General features: G+C 41.0%; 1 protein-coding gene across 2 annotated transcripts in view; it reads right to left on the bottom strand.

The window, feature by feature from the left end:
- Yeats2 (YEATS domain containing 2) overlaps positions 1-22,939 on the bottom strand; it is an 84,398-nt gene that overhangs the window by 28,339 nt on the left and 33,120 nt on the right. Inside the window, exons 9-15 of one of the 2 annotated variants that reach the window (XM_013033072.1) lie at positions 21,239-21,342; positions 18,710-18,817; positions 17,679-17,861; positions 10,931-11,189; positions 8,203-8,364; positions 5,879-6,042; positions 5,143-5,301 (exon numbers count right to left, since the gene is read on the bottom strand). In XM_013033072.1, coding sequence (XP_012888526.1) covers positions 5,143-5,301; positions 5,879-6,042; positions 8,203-8,364; positions 10,931-11,189; positions 17,679-17,861; positions 18,710-18,817; positions 21,239-21,342 — 1,139 coding nt within the window. The remainder of the gene's footprint in view (positions 1-5,142; positions 5,302-5,878; positions 6,043-8,202; positions 8,365-10,930; positions 11,190-17,678; positions 17,862-18,709; positions 18,818-21,238; positions 21,343-22,939) is intronic. The other variant, XM_013033074.1, reaches the window with a different exon arrangement.

Below are 22,939 nucleotides of genomic sequence, written 5' to 3'. Positions count from 1 at the left end.
AAAATTACAGTTAAGATTCCATCTAACCTGTCAGAAAGGCAATTAAAAAGAAAGTAAAGGGGCTGGGAAGGTGGCTCAGTGGTAGAGCACTTGCCTTGCATGCATGAGGCCCTAGGTTCGATTCCTCAGTACCACATAAGCAGAAAAAAAAAAACAAGCCAGAAGTGGCCCTGTGGCTCAAGTGGTAGAGCGCTAGCCTTGAGCTGAAGAGCTGAGGGACAGCGCCCAGGCCCAGAGTTCAGGCCCCATATTCGGATCTTCCCCTCCTCCCCCCAAAAAAAGTAAACAGGGATGGGAATGTGGCTTAGTGTAGAATGCAAGCATGAGGCCCTGGGTTTGACTCCTCAGTACCACATAAATAGAAAAAGTTGGAAGTGGTGTGGTGGCTCAAGTAGTAGAGCACTAGCCTTGAGCTGAAGAGCTCAGCAACAGTGCCCAGGCCCAGAGTTCAAGCCCTACAACCACCACCACAACCTCCACCACTACCACTACCAACAAAAGCAAACAAATGACATGACCAGCAAACAAATGACGAGCACAAATGCTGGTTTGAATATGGGGAAAAATATTTTTATACACTGTTGATGGAATATAAACTAATATACTAATTCTGGAAATCTCTTTTTCCATAGTGAAAATATAATATGGAGGCATCTCAAAATACTAAACAGACCTATTTTATGATTCTGTAATACCATTCTTGGGCATACATCTGAAAATCAATATACAAGATATTTGCATACCCATATTTACCCAAGCTCTGTAGACTATAACTAATCTGTGTCATGAGCAGCTGGGCTCAACAACCAAAGAACGGTGAAAGAAAAAAAATGTAATATGACCTTGCAGGAAAATGGATAACTAGCCGTGCCAATGGCTCATGTCTGCAATCTTAGCTATTCAAGAGGTTGAGATTTGAGGATCATGCTTTGAAGCCAGAGCAGGTAGGAAAAGTCCTTGAGATTCTTTTTTTTTTTGTAGGTCATGGGGTTTTTTGTAGGTCATGGGGCTTGGGCTTGGGCGCTGTCCCTCAGCTCTTCAGCTCAAGGCGAGCGCTCTACCACTTGAGCTACAGCGCCACTTCCGGTTTTCTGGTGGTTTATTGGAGATAAGAGTCTCACGGTCTCTCCTGCCTGGGCCTCCTGAGTAGCTAGGATTACAGGCGTGAAAGAAGCTCAGGGACACACACACACACACACACACGGTAACAATGTAAAACACACTAAACAGTGTTTGAGAAGGGAAAGGAGAAAGTGAGAAACAGGAATATCCTAGGAGTGAACTTGTTCAACATATCCTGTATGCATGTATGGAATTATCACAATGAAACTATTACTAACGTATGCTAATTTTAAAAATGAAGTAGGGGCTGGGAAGGTGGCTCAGTGGTAGAGTGCTTGCCTTGCATGCATGAGGCCCTGGGTTCGATTCCTCAGCACCACATAAGCAGAAAAAGCTGGAAGTGGCGCTGTGGCTAAAGTGGTAGAGCGCTAGCCTTGAGCTGAAGAGCTGAGGAACAGCTCTGGGATAGGCCCAGAGTTCAGGCCCTAGGACCGCTCCCCCCCACCCCAAAAAAAGTAAACTTTAAAAAAGATTTGGAGATCTAGCTACAATATCCTCCTACAGATCATGATATCCCTTGACCAGTCAAAATTCCATTATTTCTCCTTGATGACATTACTACTCTTTATTCTAAAGAAAGCTACAGCTTTTTTTCCCAGCTCTTTCCCAGCGGCATGGAGGGCCAACATGGCCTGGTGCCAGCCGGAACGATGAATAAACCTACCCCTTACCTGAATACCACGTGCATGGTGCTGTTCTTACTCGGTTACCTCTTTTTAAAAACCTAACATAAATGGTGCCGAAACCCGGGAAGGGCTTAAAGTCAGGGTAAGTGGGATTCCTCTCCGTTTTTTGTTTGTTTTTATTTTTCCCTTTTTTGCTCTGAGGAATACCCACAGTTCTGGCGGCCTTTTGTGAACCCATCTGTCTGCTGCAGACACAGCACACTGATACCATTGCTGCCTTCACATCCACGTCCACACCACTTCTCTACTCTGGTGAGTGAAACTACTCTCTATGGCTCTCTCTCTGTTGCTCAGTCTCTGTCCAAGCGTGGTACCAATGCCAGAGAGCTCCTACGACCTTTAGCTGAAAGGCCGGTCACCTCTGAAGCCGAGGATGCTTGGTTTTGGGGGCTTGGCCATTTCTCTCTAGAGGGCTCTAGGGGAAATTGGGATGCCACTTCTGCCTGGTCAGCTCTCCTTCACTCACAAGAATGACTCCCTACACATTTAATGGTGTGCTGCGAATCACGCCCAAGCGGTGAAACCCCTTTGAAACGCCTCCTGCACTCCCTGGAAAGCCAGAGCGCCTACTTTTTATGCCATTCTCAGATGTAGACAGTTTTTTTTTTGGGGGGGTCCGGTTGTGGGGCCTGAACTCTGGGCCTGGGCGCTGTCCCTCAGCATTTCAGCTCAAGGCTAGCGCTCTACCACTTGAGCCACAGCGCACTTCCGGCTTTTTTCTTTTTGCTTATGTGGTGCTGAGGAATCGAACCCAGGGCCTCATGCATTGCAAGGCAAGCACTCTACCACTGAGCCACCTTCCCAGCCCTGTAGATAGTTTTTGCCACTGCAATGGTAAATGGTCAGAAGTCTGTTTACTTTCAGGCTCTCTTTGCTCTTTCTCTGCCAGTCATGTCCAACTTTCCCTATCTCTCCCTTTCTCTTTCTCCCTTTTCTCTTTTGGCTTGTGCCCTGAAGAGTGCGATGCAGGCTGGGTCCCGGGGACCCCCCTCTAGGTTCCCTCTCAAAGGCTAGCCAATGTAGGCTTGACCTACTTGTTCAGGGTTTCTTTGCATTTTTTCAGAAATTCGCCATCTTGGCCACATGGTGGGTTAAGGGTTTGGCCCCATCTGACCCTTAACCTTCCACCAAGCTTACTACTCCATCTATTCTAAGGTGCCTTGCTAACAAGTTGCTCTTTTCAGCCCTGGTAATTGAAGCCCAACCATCTGATGTGCTTTGTTAGCAAAGATGTCTAAACGTTGTCAAAATTTTAGGTTTTGAGTTTTGCCTTTTTTGTGTTGTGTATTCTAGCACTGACTACATGACTCTAAAATATTGGGCATATCTGTGCTAAGATTCTCACACCCAATGAGTTTTGTCATTTCAGAATATTTGGTGGCAATTCTTGATAAGAACCAGGTAAACTCTGCTTATTCTACTTGATCTCTTTGTTGCTTTAATTGGAAATAATAAAGGGCTTTTGTGGCAAAGACTGCAGTTCAAAGCCAGCCCAGGCTGAAAAATCCCTAAGTCTCCATCTCCCAATTAACCTTCAAAGAGCCAGGCTGGAAGCAAGGCTCAAGACTCTTATCTCTAACAAGCCAAACACTGGAAGTGGTACTGTAACTCAACATGGTAGAGCACTAGCCTTGAGCAGAAGTGCTCAGGGACAGTGCCCAGGCCTTGAGTTCAAACCTCCTTGAATACCAACTGGGACAAGCCATCCCAGCAACGAGCACCTACACTCAGCCAGTCTGGGGAAGAAGGGAACATAGAAAGCAGTAAGAGGAGATGAGGTCACATCAGCTACTTTGTGCCTGCGCTTTCAAAATTAACCAGAGCTGGGAGGTCAGTAGAAATAAGAAGCCTGCCCATCCAATTTCTATACCTGTCTACCTAATAACAGGAATTTATATTCTTGCCTTTGTCACCTGACTTCTCTACCTGAAGTCACCAGATGTCAGAAGTAGCCAGGGACATTTCTACCAACATTTTCAGCCCCAAGTCCTTCCTCTTGCCATTTATTTGCTCTTTAGTATTTTTTTTCCAGCCCCTCAATGCCTCATGAGACTTCTCCAGACTTCATCTAAGGACTCACACCACCAAGGGACACCTGCTGCTCGCTGCCTTCTCTGGGAGGGGACCAAATTCTAGCCTTTTACCCCAACATTAATGCCCCTTGTCAGCAGGAAGTAGCCAGAGAGAATCCGCACCCTATTTCATGATTATTAAAAGGCTGGAATGTAAGGTCCGCTCCTGGATGGCAAGCAGACTCCACCCTCCTCGCAGCGAAGTCTCCACCCAGTACCTGCGTTACCTAGGCAACTGGCACACCTGGAAGAGGTCACATCTGCATCCGCTGAGGTCACATCTGAATTTGATGTGGCCATACACTAGATAAGGCCTAGCCCAGGCCCAGACTCTCTTTTTCCCAGCTCTCTTTCCCAGGCCCTTCCCAGCGGCATGGAGTGCCAACATGGCCTGGTGCCAGCCAGAACAATGAATTAAACCTACCCCTTACCTGAAAAAAAAAAAAGCTACAGAAACAGGATGCAGAACTCTCAGTAAGTGCTATAGCACTAATTGTATCAATAGTGTGCTGCCATCTATTACGATATATCAGACTTCAGGTAAATTTTAGGAAAAAAAACTTACAATTAAGCTGGGTGCTGGTGGCTCAAACCTGTAATTTTAGCTACTCAGGAAACTGAAATCTGAGCAGGTTTGAAGCCAGCAAGGGTAGGTAAATCTGAGAGACCCTGTCTCTAATTAACCAACAAAAAGTCGGAAGTGTAAAAAAACCCCACAGAAGTGGAGGTGTGGCTGAAGTGGTACAGTGCCACACTTGAGCAAAAAAGCCAAGCAAGAGCATAAAGCTCTGTATGGGAAGGCTGTGCACACATCTGCATACACACATAGTCAAGGAATCTTTGTTTCCTTAAGGAAAAGTCATTTTTAAATTTTTTCTCACAGATACTGTGATTTTGTGACTGATAATTTTTCTTGTTTTTTCTAATTTTGCTTTCACTATTAAATTTATACCTAGCTTTATTAACTGTATAGGAGTATATCATTTGTGTACCTGCGTAATCATTTTCCCAAACTTGAAATGTAATTATTTTAGCTTTGACCACTATTTCATTATTTGTTCATTTAATATGAAATGTTTTGTGAATCTTCATGTCATCCTTGCATGTATCAGTTGCCAAAATGAGCAGCGAGTAGCACATTGTTTATTTTCTTATGTAAACTTCTTTAAAACTTTTTTGAGGTTGTATAAGAGAGAAGCTAAAAAATTATGTCTAAAAGATACATATCACGGCATATTAGAAATATACAGGTGTGCATTCACCTGAGTAAACAAAGTGGTTTTCTGTCCAGAGATGACTTTCAGTGTCTGTTGTCCCTGTGCAGAAGATGTGCTGACTCCCAGGGTACCTTGGACCACTGACCCAGTAGTCAGTTGTTTTCCAGATGTCTGGGGTGATGGCTGGCCAACTAAAAATGTCCCCTAAGTTAGGTAAAGAAAAAAGAAAGAAACCAGAATTTGTTGAATTCAAATGAGTTGCTGACCCTTTATATCACAAGGTACCAATCAATGTTCTCCCCTTCATTTTATAATTGAGTCACTATAACTGAAGAGTATCAGTAAGTTAGAAGCATCCCCACTTCTCCAACTTTGCATAGTAGTTAGACCAATATGATGTAAACTTGAGTTTTGCAAGCTAGTTCTCAAAAACTCAATTTAATCAGTCAGATAAATTATCCATCCTCTGCAAGACCTGGAAAGGAAGACTTCTGTGACACAGGGAACAGCAGGAATCTGTTCTATTGTATCCAATCTAACTTCAACATAGTTTGATTCTCTTTGGTTATAACCTTTGAAGAGCAAAATTTCAATTAGCATAGTGGAAATCTTTCTTTGGGGAAGGAAGATCTGGACAAGCCCTAAATAATATAGAGTTCTAATATGGCTAAAATGTTAGTGTTGATCCCTGATCTCAAAGTAGCAAATGTAAATCAATCATAATTAAAGGTAACTGTCAGACAGGTGTAGGATTGCTAAGATTAAGCACAAGTGACCAGACCTGGGGAGTTTGCTTGAGGATGTAGGAGGTGTAAGTCAGGTGTTGGGAGATTCCTCCAGGGCTGGTGGTACTCTGGGTTCCTCCTGCTCCACCGCCACTGCTGCCTCCACTTCCTCCTCCTCCTGCGCTGCCACCACTGCTGGCTGCTGAGCTGGACTGGAGGTCTACCAATGCAGTGAGTGACAGCAATCATGAGAAGTACAAAGAAAAATCTATACAGAAAAGGCAGGCAAGCCTAAACAGACTTCTCATGTGCCATCATTCCTTTCTGCCTCCTCCTATTAACTATGACAATAAGAATTTCCTACTGGGCACTGGTGGCTCACACCTGTAATCCTAGCTATTCAGGAGGCTGAGATATAAGGATGGAGGCTCAAAGCCAGCCCATGCAGAAAAGTCCCCATGCAACCCTTATTTCTAATTAACCACTCAAAAACTGGAACTGGAGCTGTGGCTCAAAGTGGCAGAGTGCTAGCCCTGAGCAAAAGAGTTCAGGGACAGTGCCCAGGCCCTGAGTTAAAGCCCTACAACAGGAAAAAAAAAAATCCACAAAAAAACCCCAAAAGATATGACTGAAATCTAGTTATAGGTTGAGCATTATTCTGTACACCTAAAATCCAAATTTTTTTTAGCACTAAAGAATATTAAAAAGTTTTGAATTTTAGAGCATTTGGGATTTCAAGTATTTGGATTATGGATGCTCAATTGGTAAAGTCTGCAAGTAGTTCAAAATACAAACTCTGATATCTACAACGCTTCTGGTCCTAAGCACATACTATAAATAAGCATATTAGCCCATACTTTCAATTGCCAGCTGAGTATTCCAGCTCTCAATACAATGATGAAATCTGTGAGGGAAGCCTGATATGGACATTTTTTAGCTCCTTTTAACTACTGTGTCTTTTTTGTTTTGTTCTGTTTTTGTTGGTCATGGGGCTTGAAATCTGGGCATGGGTGCTGTCCCTCAGCTCTTCAGCTCAAGGCAAGTGCTCTACCACTTGAGCCACAGCACCACTTCCAGTTTTCTAGTGGTTTATTGGAGATGAGTCTCACAAACTTTGAACCATGATCCTCAGATCTCAAGCTTCCTGAGAAGCTAGGATTCCAGGCGTGAGCCACCAGTACTCTGGCTAACTACTGAGTCTTATCCTCTTTTGTTCTTCACATTCTATTTCAAAGCCTACAGAATTTTGTTTTTGTTTTAGCGAGGATATATAGATGAGCTACCTGAGCTATAAATATTTACTCAATATATTGTTTTCCTTCCCACCTTATTTTTGGTGATTATTGGGAAGAAATTTCCAATTATTTATTTTGACCTTGAGAATATCACAAAATCTAAGTAGCTTTCTGGGTAAATCTGGATACTACACTGTCCTTACCTTGCTTTTTCAACCTCCTACTACTCAGGATAAGAATGGTAACAACACACCAGAGAATAACAGCAACTAGTTTAGTTTTAATTTGGTAGCCAAGTCCAACCATGCTTACTCTCCAAGATCAGGCAATATTAGGTACATTCACAATGGTTTGTTAGTAGATAGGGTGTCTCTTTCAAACAAGTCTGATTGCCATGCTACTCCATTTCTGATTCAGAGAAAAATAATTGGCCTTTCCTTCTCAAAAACACTCACACTGGTTCTCTCAGTTTCTTTTTTCATCTCTAAACCTAGCCAATATGTTTAAATGATGGCAAATGAAGACATTGATTCCAATTGTATTCTATCCCATTTAAGGTGAAAACAGACTTCCAGCTGAAAATGGACATTCCTTCAGGTATAACTAGAGAGTTTTCTCCTAACACAGCCTGAATTGCCATACTTCTCCAGTGTGACCTACCCCTGATCCAAAACTGTTTAGGAAAGCCCAAAATAACAGTAGTACCTCCTAAAATGATGGTTATTTAAAAATACTTCTAGTTAGATTATCTGTATTGTTAAGTTTGTTTTTGTGCCAATTCTGGGGCTTGAACTCAGGGCCTGGGTGCTGTCCTTGAGCTTTTTTGCTCAAGGCTAGTGTTCTACCCACTTGAGCCATAGCTCCACTTCTTGGTGATTAGTTGGAGAGATAAGAGTTTCACAGAACTTTCCTGCCCAGGCTGGATTCAAACAGAGATTCTATGATCTCCAGCCTCTTGAGTACATAGGATTACAGGAATGAGCCACCAGTGACTAAGTGTATGTTTTAAATCTTCCAGGGCAAATGTGATTACACCACCAAAAAGAATTATAAAAATAGTTCCTAGAGCAGTTAAGGACGACCCCTTAGCCAGAGATGAACACACCTAGAAACCCAAGGACCAAATGATTTATTGATGGACTAACTAGCATTGTTGGTTGCTCGCAGGATGGCTCCTTGAGGAATCAGCAGCAGTTTTCCTTTTCCCGAAGGATTCTTGCTGTTCGTAGTAAGGTAGAGTTTAGTGCCTGGAGGTAAATTTGCCAAATTGGCCAAATTTGTGGCTGGTAGTTGCAGTGTTGCCATCACTAAAATGGTGGAGAGGGGAGAAGAGGAAAACCTTTAAGATAACTAGAACATTAACACTCTAAAATTATACAGTAAAATAGTTATTTAAAACATAAAAAGTATACTTAAGTTGTTCCTAGGTGCTTTTTAAGGATTATATTTCTTTCTTAAATATCTTGTTAACTAAAAAGTAACTTCCACACCAGAAGGATTTTCTACAAATTAATTTATCTTGCATATAAGTAGGCTGATCATTGTCTTGGTTTTGCCCAGAACAATTCTAGTTTACATAGGTGTTATTACCACTGCTAGGTGTTGAGCCCAGGGCATGGCACACTAAGTACACACTACCACTTAAGTTGTAACATCAGATTTTCGTTACTTACATAATCACTGACATGATGACATCTATGGATAAATATACATTACCCCCATTTGTTTAAAGTTCTGTTAGTCAATATCTAGTAAGAATGGAATTTAGTGGCCTAGCACTGGTAGCTCATGCTGGTAATCCTAGCTACTCAACAGGCTAAGATCTAAGGATCATGGTTTGAAGCTGGCCCAGACAGGAAAGTTTATGGAACTCTCATCTCTAAACACCAAAAAAGCTGAAAGTGGAGCTGTGCTTTAAGTGGTAGAGTGCTAGCCTTAAGGACAAAAGCTTAGGGACAGTGCACAGGTCCTGAGGTCAAGCCCCAGAAAGGCACAAAGAATTTACTGAATTTACTGATTTAAAACAACATTTCTGGCATCCCTTACTTTTAAGAACTCAGACATGCTGTCAGTCAAGAAATGGCATGCATATATATATATATATTATGAAATCACAATTCTCTTTCATAACTAAATACCAAATCCTGATTAGGTTTTGCTCTTACACTAAGAATTTGTCAATGTCAGTGTCAACATTGTACATGACTTATTTTATTCTCTGTCTTCTCAGCTATTTGATTTCCTTAAAAACTCCAGAGAACATTTCTTCCAAACTATCTCATGTATGGTTTTAGTTGTGTGTGTCTGTTAGTACTGCAGCCTTGTACTCTGGCTTGACTTTTTAGCTCAGGACTGGCATTCTAGCGCTTCAGCCACACCTCTACTTTACAGCTTTTGCTGGGCAAGAGTCTCATACACTTTACCACCCAGGCTTGTTTTAAACCATGATCCTCAGATCTCAACCTCCTGGGTAGCTTTATAGTCATGAGCTATGTAGCTATAGCTACCATGAGCTACCGTGCTCCAGTTCCTTGTGTTTGGAGATACAATCTTATTATGTAATCTAGATTAACCTGGAACTCCCAATTCTAAGGCTTCAGCTTTCCAAGTGCTGAGGTTACAAATATGAGCTACCATGCACAGCTCTCATGCACTTACAGCTTTTTTGTTGGTTGGGCTCGAACTCAGAGCTTGGGTGATGTCCTGAGTTCTTTCAATCAAGGCTAGTGCTCTACTACTTTTGAGCCACAGCTCTACTTCCTCATGTACTTATTTTTAATACCATACATGGACTGGACCACCACCAGCATTTGATCACTTCTAAAATCTGTTTTGGATATTTATTGCTTGCTTGCTTGCTTCCTTTCTTTCTTTTTGTCAGTCCTGGGGCTTGAACTCTAGGCCTAGGCAATGTCCCTGAATTGTTCAGCTCAAGGCTAGCACTCTACCACTTGAGCCAAAGCACCACTTCTGGTTTTCTGGTGGTTTATTGGAGATAAGTCTCATAGACTTTCCTGCCCCGGCTGGCTTTGAATCATGATACTCAAATCTCAGCCTCCCAAGTAGCTAGTATTACAGGCAGGAGCCACTAGCGCCTGGCTATTTACTGCTTTCTATCCCCTCTAACTCACTGTAACAGTTATTTGGCCTCATTTAGACCTTCAAAAACAAACAATGTCTTAAGGTATTTCTTTCAGGCTATCAAAGAAACAATACATTAAGGACTAAAATAGGGCCGGGAAGGTGGCTCAGTGGTAGAGCGCTTGCCTTGCACGCATGAGGCCCTGGGTTCGATTCCTCAGCACCACATCAGCAAAACGAAAAAAGCAGGAAGTGGTGCTGTGGCTCAAGTGGTAGAGTGCTAGCCTTGAGCTGAAGAGCTGAGGGATAGTGCCTAGGCCCAGAGTTCAGGCCCCACGACCGGACGGACGGACGGACAGACACACACACAGACACACACAGACACACACAGACACACACACACACACGACTAAAATATATTCAAATGGTTCAAAGTTCTATTTGGTAGAAAACTCAAACATCTCAAAATGGTTGTAGCAAATGCTCATACAAGGATTTAAACCTGAAATACAACCCAACTGGGGATGAAAACAGATGAGAATTATTCTTTCGACCTGAAAGAAGTATCAGGAAATATTTTCAATTTTTAATATACTTACACTCATATAAATACAAACTACTTATAAGTAGTTTGCTTTACGTTTCATTATACATTTCTATGGAATGGAATGTTTCTGTATACTTCTGATAGCAATAGCTGATTAGACTGCCCTAATCTAATACCAAATAAAATTAGCAAAGCAAATTCTGGCAGAGATGCTGTTAACATGGTCCCCAATTAGGATCAGTTACCTGAGCCCTGGGATCCACTCTTCTGAGGTCCAGTGGCAGTGACTTGAGCCTTGGTTATGGTCTGCACTGGCTGAGCAACAATGGTTCCTCCACCTCCACTCACAATGGCTTTGGCAACTCCTTGGGTCACTACTTGCTTTGGACCAACTGCTTTGGCAACAGAAGAGCTGGTCTTGGCTACAAGGATTTGGCTACCACTGATGGCCACAGCCTGCTTTACTGTTGATGGTAAGGCAGACCCAACAGGCACCCCAACAACCTGTTCAAAACACAGAGAAAAAGTCTGGCAGTGTTATTTTGCACAGTGCCTTTGAGAGTTCTGAAACAAAGCAGCTACTGTGTTCTAGCAAAGAACAAGGCAAAGACCTGGAGAGAATAGATAAGAGCCTAATTCAGTCCCTGAGCAAGGTTGCCTGGACAGACGTGAGACAACAATATTGTTCACATTTTAGATATTATAATATTAAAATCTTAAGTACTGTTGGCTTGAACTCAAGATAGTTTTCAGAACTTTAAGTAATGAGTTTTGGGTTTTTGTTTTTTAATAGAAAATTGGGGAGATTTAGCTGGATACAGTGTGACTCATGCCTATAATCCTAGTTACTTGGAAAGCAGAGATTGGGAGGATCACAGTTTGAGGCCAATGTGGGCATAAAGTTATACATACTCTATCTTAAATAATATAGTTGGTTGTGGTGGCACATACTTGTCATTGTTAATTACAGAAAATCATAAATACAAGAATGACAGGGCAGCCTAAGCATAAATATGAGATACTACCTGCAAAGTAATGAAAGCAAAAAGGGCTGTGAACATGATTCAAGAGGCAGAGCACCTGCCACTATTAAGTACAAGGCCCTGAATTCAAATCCCATACTACAAATATATATATAAATAAAATCAGTTCTCCAGCTAGCCCTCAAATCTTTCACCAACATAAATGAGAAGAGAACTCAGAAAGGATTTCAACTTGAGGGAAAAATGAATTGCAATTGATGAGATAAAGCCTCATTTTGTTTGTAATTTCATTACCTTCAACAACAAGGAAACAGGCTGGGAATGTGGCTCAGTGGTAGTGCTTGTCTAGCATGCGTGAAGCCCTGGGTTTGATTCCTCAGTACCCCATAAACAGAAAAAAAACAAAGTGGTGCTGTGGCTCTAGTGGTAGAACACTAGCTTTGAGCAAAAGCTCAGAGACAGTGCCCAGGCCCTGAGTTCAAGCCCCATGACAGGAAAACAAAACAAAACAAAACCAACAATGAAACTTGCTTTGTGATACAGGCTCATGCCAGTAATCTTCACTACTCAGGATGCTGAGATCTAAGGATCTTGGTTTGAAGCCAGCTGGGGCAAATAGGAAAGACTCTTACCTCCAATTAACCAGCAAAAAGCTGGAAACAGGGTAGCTCGAATGGTAAATACTACCTAGGAGCAGAAAGCTTAGCTAAAGGTCGCGAGTTCAAGCCCTAGTACCCACACAAAAACAAAATAACAAGAAAATGAAACCTGAAAAAAATACCCTGATACTGACCAAGTAAATATTTAAGACTTTAAAAAGACAAGATTTTACTATATATCCAGGTGACCTGGAACTTACTATATGGCCCAGGCTAGTATCCTTCCAAGATCTAGGATCATGTGTAGTTTCTCCCCCCTGAACTTTTTGTTTTGTTTTGGGTCTGGTCATGGGCCTGAATTCTGAGCCTGGGTGCTGTCCCTCAGCTCTTCAGCTCAAGACTAACACTCTACCACTTGAGCCACAGCACCACTTCTGGATTTTTTTTTTTTTTTGCTTATGTGGTGCTAAAGAATCGAACCCAGGGCCTCAAGCATGCAAGGCAAGCGCTTTACCACTGAGCCACCTTCCCAGCCCCAAAATAACAGTAATATCTTTTTTTTTTTTTGGTTGGACGTGGGGCTTGAACTCGGCCTGAGCACTGTCCCTCAGCTCTGCAGCTCAAGGTAAGAGCCCTACCACTTGAACCACAGTGCCACTTCTGGTTTTCTGGGTTAACTGGAGATAAAAGTTTCATGACTTTTCCTGCCCGGGCTGGCTTTGAACCGCAGTCCTCAGAACCCAGCCTCCTGTAATCCCGTGTGAGCCACCAGCACCCGACTCTACATGGTTTTTTTCTGTCTTAGCCTTATTCTCCAAAGAACTGGGAAGTTTGCTATGGCACACAGCTGGGTAAGGTTATTCCTGTCATTCCTGTATATTTGGAAAAAAACCCAAAAAACCATTCTAACCAAACTGGAACTTTTCTATACATGAACATTTTTTTTCCTATTAAGTTCCTTAAAGTTTAAAAAAAAAAGAGGGAAGTTGAGGAGCAGAAACTGTTAGTTGAATCCCAGCATTTATTCTCTCCTCCTTTCTCTCTCACTCTGTTTTTATGTTAATTTAAAATGAGGTTTGGCTATGTAGCAAAGGCTGGCCTCAAACTCACAACCCTTCTGCCTCAGTATTACAGTTGTGTGCTGCTATGCCTGGCCTCCTTCTGTCTCTGGAACAGAGAAAAGAATTCCAATTTTTAATGGGAGCCATCCATGTAGGATAATGACTGTATGTCCCAACCCTCTTGTACTTCTAGGTGGCTACAGAGATGTGAGCAGAAGCAATAAGAACAACCTAGGGTTCTAACTGCCCTCAGTTTCCCCTTATCCTTTTTTTTTTTTGCTAGCATGAGATGGGAGTCCTTACCTCAATCCACAAACTGAAAACGGAATTTGAGAATGGCTGCACAGAAGTACAGACTATGTACAGACCTACCAAAACAGAACCATTACTAGTTTTTTTCTATGAGACAGAAACAGACTTGAAGACTCTGTTTGGATTTCTGTCATAGCATTTGATCTTTTAAAGATAGGAATCTTTATATCTACTAATTATATCAAACAATCTATTTCATAAGCTAAATTACACATATTTTCATTTCCCCAAACTAACCAAATGGCAAAGATCTTAAAAAAAAAAAACAATGTGCTGGACCTACCAATGCCATCTGACGTGCTTTCCCTTTTTGGGTCAAAGTTTCCAGTATAGTCAACTCAAGAGCCTAATAAAATATGAGTTTCTTAGTTGAGCACAGGAGGGCAACCTTTACTAGCAGAACTAGTAAAACACTTCAAAATGAATGCTTCCTCCCATTTTAGAACACTGAAAATGAGAACTTCTGAGTTCTATCAGGAAAAATAATTCACAACTGAATCTGGATACCACAAAGAGAAATGGGACAATGTAACCCCAAATTAGTGGGTTCTTTTGTTTTTGTGTCTTTTTTTTTTTGTCAGTAGTGGGGCTTGAACTCTGGGCCTGGGTGCTAGCACTCAACCACTTAAGCCACAGCGCCACTTCCAGTTTTCTGGTGGTTAATTAGAGATAAGAGTCTTGTGGTTAATTGGAGATAAGAGTCTTTTTTCTGTGATTATTGGAGATTACAGTCTTACTGACTTTCCTGCTTTAAACAGTGATCCTCAGATCTCAGCCTCCTGAGTAACTAGTATTACAGGCGTGAGCCACTAGCACCTGGCAAATTTAGTTTTTTTGTTTTGTTTTGAATCCATTTAGCCTAGAACCTGAACTCACGGACCAACTCCTCTTCTCCTTCTACATTCTTCTCTGGTTCTTGTCAATTTCCCCTAGTTCTACAAAGCAGATACTCTTCTGGTTTCTTTATGCCACTCCCAGGCTTGTACTCAGGACCTGGGCACTGTCCCTGAGCTTCTTTTGCTCAAGGCTAGCACTCTACCACTTGAGCCACAGTGCCATTTCTGGCTTTTCCTTTTTACATGGTACTGAGGAACTGAACCGAGTGCTTCATGCCTGTTAGGCAAGCACTCTACCACAAAGCCACATTTGCAGCCCTACAGAGCAGATACTCTGTTCTGTATTGGTTATAAATGTTTCACACCTGTAATCCTAGCTACTCAGAAGGCTGAGATCTGAGGATAACAGTTAGAAGCCAGCCCTGGTCAGGAGAGTCAGTAAGACTAATCTCCAATAATCACAACAAAAGCCAGAAGTGGTGCTGTGGTTCAAATGATAAAAGCACTACTGAGCACAAACAGGCTCAGAGACAGTGCCCAGGTCCTGAGTTCAAACCTTAGAACTGGGAAAAAAAAGCGTGATGTATACCTTGATCTAGTGTTTCTATTTCTGCCTTCCTTGGGTTGTATGAATACTTTGGCAAATCAAAGTTTAGTAGCGTTAAGGTGAAAAATTCTGTGTGCAATTTTCCCTTGAGACATTAAAAACTATAGCCACTTGTGTTCAATACTATTTGTGGTAGTGGCACATGTGTATATACATGATTACTCACATTAGTTTCTATTTACTTAAGAGCATGGGCCCTCTACTAGGTTCTTCATAGACCATGATCTTGCCCTCTCCAAGATACCTGAAAGACAGGTCATACTATTCCCTTTCTTCTTTTTCTTCTTCTTTTTTTGCCAGTCCTGGGGCTTGAACTCAGGGCCTGGGCATTGTCCCTGAGCCTCTTGGTGGCCTAGGCTAATGCCCTACCAATTGAGCATCAGGCTACTTCCAACTTTTTCTGAGTAGTTTATTGTAGATAAAAGTCTCACGGAGTTTTCTACCCGAGCTGGCTTCAAACCACGATCCTCAGATCTCAGCCTCCTGAGAAGCCAGGAATACAGGTGTGAGCCACCAGCAGTGCCTGGCTATATTCCCTTTCACCAGATAAAAAAGAAAGAGAGAGAAGGGGTGGGGGTCAGACAAACTGACTAGGGTTTAGAGAGATTAAGTAATCACCTGCCCAAGTCAGAAGTAATGAGTAGCTAGTAAGACTTGCAACAAATTAATTTATGGCTCAGTCATTTTATGACTTCCCTTTTTTTTATGTTAAAGGTAACTCCTCAATTCTATTTTAATTTTCTTTAAAAGCTATGCTTCTGTTGGGCCAAGATTGAATGGAAGGAAAACTACCACTTTTTCCACCCTTCTGTTTTTGGGTGGTTTCTAGGAATGCACTTCTGCAATAGCCAGAGACAGCCTGTATTTGTAGACAGCTACCTATCTCAAGCCTGAAACATTTACTAAGTGCCCTGGATAAACAGTGACTTTTCTCATGCTCTGCTGCTGCTTTGCAATTATTGCTCTGCTTGGCTCTTCTTTTTGGGTACTCTGAAGGCTATTTCTGGGCATAAATCCAACTAACATGAATCCAACTATTTTATCTTAGTCCTATATTACCAAAATAAGTAAAGTATCAATTGGATGAGACAATCAGGATTACTGATGAATGGACTGGTAAAATGCAGTGGCAAAAAAATGGGAAGTAACCTATCCCAGATCTTCTTAGCATTAATAGCAATGCCAGACTGATTCAAAACCTGAATCAGTAACACCACACATCTCTAGATGAAGCAAAATAGATTAAGACAGTATGAATAGAAGTTTACATGATAACAATGGATTTAGTAAAGGACTGTAACAGAATACTACACAACACAAGCTAGTATTGGGATACAAATGAGAATTTCTAATTTTTGGCTATAGAAACCCTAAGTTCAATTTGATGCTGTAGCTTCATGGTTTCTAAATTTGCCTATGAAAATGAGGAAAGCTAATTAAATATCCAGATTCTTATGGCCCCAGAGAAGATTCAGACCCTAGTTATCAATACTTTTATTATTTTATTTTATTGTTGTTTATGGACTCACGCCATAACCCATTAGGGCTCCAACTCACAATTCTCTTGCCTCACCCTCCCAAGTGCTAAAATTACAGACATGCACCACGACATCTGCCTTTAGTACTTTTTATATCAGCAGATGGGCCTGAACACACAATTTTGCATTTTAGAGCCAGCTGTAAATGTTAATACTTTTTATATCAATCCTTATCTTTCTATTTAAACAAACACAAATTTTCTAAAGTATTTTCTAGTTTTAGAGTATTCCTCTAAAAAAAAAAATCGCTCTCCCTACACAGGCTAGCTTCTAAGTTCAAAAAAAGGACCCAAAGCCTTCCTAATAATTTCAAATCCTGAGCTAATTTTACTCTGGATGGTCTAAAAACATGCTTAAGTTAGAGATAATTGATCATAGTTATGATTACCAGTTCTAGAATTAGAAGTCTTGAGTTGGCAGACCTGGGTTAAGGACCCTGTTATTTATTAGCTCAAGGACGCTACCTTCTGAGCCACAGTTTTCTTGTTCATAAAATGGGAGTGAAAATACCACCTTCCAGGGTGGTGGGAAAATTAAAGGTTATGTATAAATATGAACCTGAAACACATAAACACTAAAATAATTGGTAATTGGATCTATATACATTATAGATCTCCCAATACATTAATTCTTCCAGTAGCTCCAAACAATAAGGAAAATAAACCCTCCAAAGAGCTAGCAATTAATTATTCACCAAACAGAGCTTGGTGTATAAACTATAACACTTCACTGTCAGAAAAAAAGTGAAATAGTACCCCCATCTTAGATTTGAATCTGATGGAAAGACACGTCCTTGAAGTTGGTCATTCATTAACAGAGAGAAGACACAGCATCCATTTGCTTCTTGGAGTCTTCCTAGACATCCCTTCTTGTTGAGATGCTAAGGACCATAGAGTTTTAACATTACTTGACTGTCTTTTCCAAATGGATTGTTATCCACAGATCTGGATGTACTCAGCAACCCTCACATCTTCAATCTTCTTAGCACTTGTTGGCTATTTAGACAAACAACAAGCATTTATACATTGACCTTCCTATATCCCTACCCAACACAAACCTTGGATGGCTGAATCTTCGGTGACTGGGTAGTTCCTTCTCCAGCACTTATAACCTGTTTTTGAGGGGACACAGCTATCATGTGACCTCCTTTCACAGTCACATACTGAGGAAGTGGTGACTGGCTGACAGCTCCTGTTGTGGGCACATGGGAAGCTTCCCCAGGTTCCTGTTTGATGATCACCTTGCAATAAATATAACAATAACACTGAGTAAGTATTCTACATTAGAGAAAAAATTACTACTAGAATCGGAACCTATTTATAAGAATTAATGAAGGTGGCTCAGTGGTAAAGCGCTTGCCTTGCATGCCTGAAGCCCTGGATTTGATTCCTCAGCACCACATAAGCAAAGTGGCACTGTGGCTCAAGTGGTAGAGTGCTAGCCTTGAGCTGAAGAGCTGAGGGACAGTGCCCAGGCCCAGAGTTCAGGCCCCACTACCGGACCCAAAAAAAAAAAAAGAATTAATGAATAAAATTAGTGTATAAAGAATGACTTCACAGGAATATAGCAAAATTGCCTAAATATATTCTGTAACAGTGAAAGTAGAGACTAAATATAAGATCTGGGCTGGATCTTATGCTTCTGTCACTTGAGAGATTGATGGCAAATGGAAACAGAAAGAAAAAAGACAGTTGTGATCTCCAAAAAAGTGCATGTCTCAGTTTAGTGAATGATCTGAGTTGAGACATACTACAGTATATGTTGCAGAGGTCATCTTAAGCAACTCAACACACCACAGGAAGTATTATGGCCTGGCACGAGAGGCTCACACCTGTAATTTTAACTACTCATGAGGCTAAGGCCTGAGATCAAGGTTCAAAGCCACTCCAAGCAGAAATGTCTGTGAGACTCTTAGCTCTATTTAAGTATGATTCATGTGGTAGAATATCAGCCTTGAGCAAAAAAGCCAAGAGCTCGAGGTCCTAAGTTCAAGCCCCAGTGAAGAAAAGAAAGAGAAGGAGAAGGAAAAGGAGGAAGAATTATTAACAGGACCACATGAACTTGTGGGACAATGAAATATATACTCACTTTTGTAAAAGCTCCAAGTCCTCCAGTTATAGGTTTGGGGCTTTGAACCTTAGGGTGACTCCCAATTGGGCAAAGAGGTGGCATGGATGCAAACAAAGAATCTTCCTGCTATGTAAGTAAAAACAATTTTACAGTCAATCTGGTTAAAATGGGTGATTTCAGATAGTTTAGTCACATAATTAAGACAAACCTGTTACAAAAATAACTTAAATTAGCATATGCAAAGACAACAAGGCCAATTCAGATCCACTATAGGGAAAACGATGAAAGGAGTGACATTGACCAAGATGCAATATACTCAAAAAGTGACCCCTTTATACAACTATTTAAATTAAAAAATAAAATTTAAACAACCACTATAGTTGGTTTGCCTCTTGATCATAAAGACAAAATGTAAATTTCAGAGGCAATTTGTCATAATTAAATTTGGGAGCAAGAAACAAAGTCAAGAACATTTCTTGAGCATGGAATTAAAAGATCATCAAGAATTAAAAAAACAACACTGCAAAAGTAAAATCTTCAAGGAAATTGCTACAATTCATAGTCATGTAACAGTATTCATTTACTGTATTTGTATAGGAAAACCACACTTTGGACCAGGAAACTAATGAAGTTCAAAACCATCTAGCATCTAAATAAGAAATGCTATGATTAGTATTAGTTGTACAAGAGAACAGATATATCCATTCTCGGGGTTCCTCAGAGAGGAGTTTATATCTCAAAGGCTTCAATTGATGGCACTCACAACAAAAAAGATACACAGTCAACCAAACAGCAGGGAAATGTCTTTGCCAAAAGGCAAGCATTTAGTAATCTGATCTATGAGTTAATCAAATTATATTTAGAGTCCCCTCAAACTTTTTTTTTTTTGGTGGGTGGACCTTGAACTCAAGGCCTGGGCACTGTCCTTGAATTTGTTTTTTTAAAAAACTGTTATTAAAAAAGTGTTGTATAGAGGAGTTACAGTTACATAAATCACATCCCTCAGCTTTTTTTTGCTAAAGGTTAGTGCTCTACTACTTGAGCTATAACTCTTCTTCCAAGCCTTTTGATGGTTAATTGGAGATAAAGAGTTTAACAGACTTTCCTGCCTGGGCTGACTTTGAATCTTACCTCAGCCTCCTGAGTAGGTAGGCTTATAAGCATGTGACATCAGCACTCAACTAGAATTCCAAGTTTTTTGTTTTTTTTTTTTGGATCCAGTCGTGGGGCTGAACTCTGGGCCTGGGCACTGTCCCTCAGCTCTTCAGCTCAAGGCTAGCACTCTACCACTTGAGCCACAGTGCCACTTCCGGCTTTTTTCTTTTTGCTTATGTGTGCTGGGGAATCGAACCCAGGGCCTCAGGCATGCAAGGCAAGCACTCTACCACTGAGCCACCTTCCCAGCCCTAGAATTCTAAGTTTTGAAGAACTATTCTTTTTTTTTTTTTTTTGGGTGCGGGCTTATAGGTAAGAATTATTATCCCAGGTTCTGGTAGCTCACACCTATAATCCAGGAGGCTAAAATTTAAAGATTATGGTTCAAAGCCAGCCCAAGCAGGAAAAGTCTGCGAGACTCTTTATCTCCAATTAACCACCAGAAAACCAGAAGTGGAGCTGTGGCTCAAAGTGGTAGAACACAAACCTTGAGTTCAGGGACAGCACCCAAGCCCTGATTTGAAGCCCCACAACTAGCATAAAAGAATTATCATTAAGGTGGTATGGTGGCTTATGCCAGTAGTTCTAGCTACTAAGGAGGATGAGACCTGGAGGACTGCAGTTCAAAGCTAACTGAGGGGCAGAATAGTTTGAGACTCCATCTCCATCCAATTAACCAGCAGTAAGTGGGGCTAGAGGTATGGCTCAAGTGGTTGACTGCCAGCAAGAAGCCAATTGGGCATGAAGCCCTGAGTTCAACCTCTAGTACTGACAATATAAATATGCAAGTAACTATGGGGTTTAAATGGAAAAGGAAATATACTTTTACTTGGGTATACAAATATAGGAAAGACTAATCATAAGATAAACATTTTATAAAGAAATATTCCTAGGGCCTGGGAAGGTGGCTCAGTGGTAGAGTGCTTGCTTTGCATGCATGAGGCTCTGGGTTCGATTTCTCAGCACCACATAAGCAGAAAAAGCCAGAAGTGGCACTGTGGTTCAAGTGGTAGAGTGCTAGCCTTGAGGTGAAGAGCTGAGGGACAGCACCCAGGCCCAGAGTTCAGGCCCCACGACCGACAAAAAAAAAAAAAAAGAAATATTTCTAACAGTTACCTCCAATACATAAATAAATGAGGCCACATTCTCACTATTCTAAGTTTCCAACCTGATGCTGGTGATCATCTGATAGAAGCACTAAGAAGCATTGTCTACCTATAGAAAACGCAAAGTGAAATGGTAGCATCAGGAGTAGATGCCTCTCAAGATACTTCCTAATGAAAAAGTTTACTTTATGAAACCTGCATCATCAACTCACACACTCTTGCCAATGCTTTGTATACTGTTTTTAGAAACTAACAAAACACAAAAAAATGCAGTTAAGGGTCTTACCTTGACAGTAGATGTTATAAAACTATTTCCATGAATTTTGGGGATAGGAGAAGCTGTTCCTTGAGGGACCTGAGAAGTCGTAGAGAGCTTGTTTGTAGGACTTCCTGATGAGCAAGGCAGATTTTAAAATTTAGTACAAACTAAGTAAATTTATAAAATATAGTTGAATATTGGAATATAATTTGAATAATATTTTCTACTATACTGCTCTCTTTGCCACTATTTTTTTTTTTTTTTTTGGTGCTGATCCTGGGGCTTGAACTCAGGGACTAGGTGCTATCCCTCAGCTTCTTTTTGCTCAAAGCTGGTGCCCCACCACTTGAGACTTCACACTACTTCTAGCTTTTTCTGAGTAGTTTATTGGAGATAAAATCTCATGGACTTCCCTGCCCAAAGTAGCTCTGAACCATGATCTTAGATCTCAGCCTTCTGAGAAACTAAGATTACAGATGTGAGCCACTGGCACCCTGCTCCACTGTTTGTTTTTTAAGGGTTGAAAACTTGCAACCCTAAAACAAACAGAAAAAGCACTTTCATGGTCTTTATCGCTACAAAACGGTTCATATACTCAGCCTAAAAAGGGATAAGAGGCTAGTAAAGACAAAAAGAAGAAAAATATGGTACACCTTATATACTCTATTCTCTAATATAGTAACATAATGGTATTGGGCCAAAATGCATACATTCAAGTGAATTTAACTCCTATAGTATAGTTCCATTAGGTTAGACACGTCATCTAACATTGCCCATGTGAAACATTTCACATTTCAGTTTATCTGCCCATATTTTAGAATGTGATTAATATGATTTACTTTATCAGTAGTAATAGCAAATCAAGAGTAAATCAAGATTTAATCACCTATTCCACCTAACAAAACTTGTCTCTATGCTTTTCCAAAACTTCAATGACCTCTATTTGACATCCCTAAACATATTCAAAAAGCTACTAGGGAAACGCAAAAAGCTGTTTTTTTTTTAAAAGGAGTTCCACATAAACCATGTTAAAGTGCTTAGCTTTAAAATCAAACAAGCAAACAAAAAACAATTCTGAAAACATCTATTAGTATGTATCAATTCCAAAAAGTTAAAAAAGGTCTCTCGAGGGGCTGGGAAGGTGGCTCAGTGGTAGAGCGCTTCCCTTGCATGCCTGAGGCCCTGGGTTCGATTCCTCAGCACCACATAAGCAAAAAGAGAAAAGCTGGAAGTGGTACTGTGGCTCAAGTGGTAGAGCGCTAGCCTTGAGCTGAAGAGCTGAGGGACAGCTCCCAGGCCCAGAGTTCAGGCCCCACAACTGGACCAAAAAAAAAAAAGGTCTCTTGTGGGGAGGGCATACACAGCTCAAGCAGAGCAACTACCCTAGCAAACATAAGGACCTCCCTGGGTTCAATCCCTCATAGCAAAAAAGGAGGAAGGAAGAAAGGGAAACCAGCCTCATTATCTTACAGTAACTTTTTTTTTCTTTTTTCACTATTTCCCTTAATCAGGGGAAGATTACATTTATGAATCTAAATACAGGTTAAATGATGGGGCAAATTACATTATTTGTGAAAAAAAATATTAAAGCAAACAACCCCAAACAGCACTAAGTAGTTGTATAGGGCTGTGAAGACAAAGGAGATAACAGGAGACTTAGTCTTCCTATTAGGATTCTCTTCCCTCTCCCCGCCCCCACCTTGCTTTTTTTTTTTTTTTTTTTGCCAG

This window comes from Dipodomys ordii, unplaced genomic scaffold, assembly GCF_000151885.1.
Source record: "Dipodomys ordii isolate 6190 unplaced genomic scaffold, Dord_2.0 Scaffold162, whole genome shotgun sequence".
Classification (NCBI taxonomy): Eukaryota; Metazoa; Chordata; class Mammalia; order Rodentia; family Heteromyidae; genus Dipodomys; species Dipodomys ordii.
Note: the sequence above shows the minus strand (reverse complement) of the source record. Positions and strands in the feature narration are given on the sequence as shown.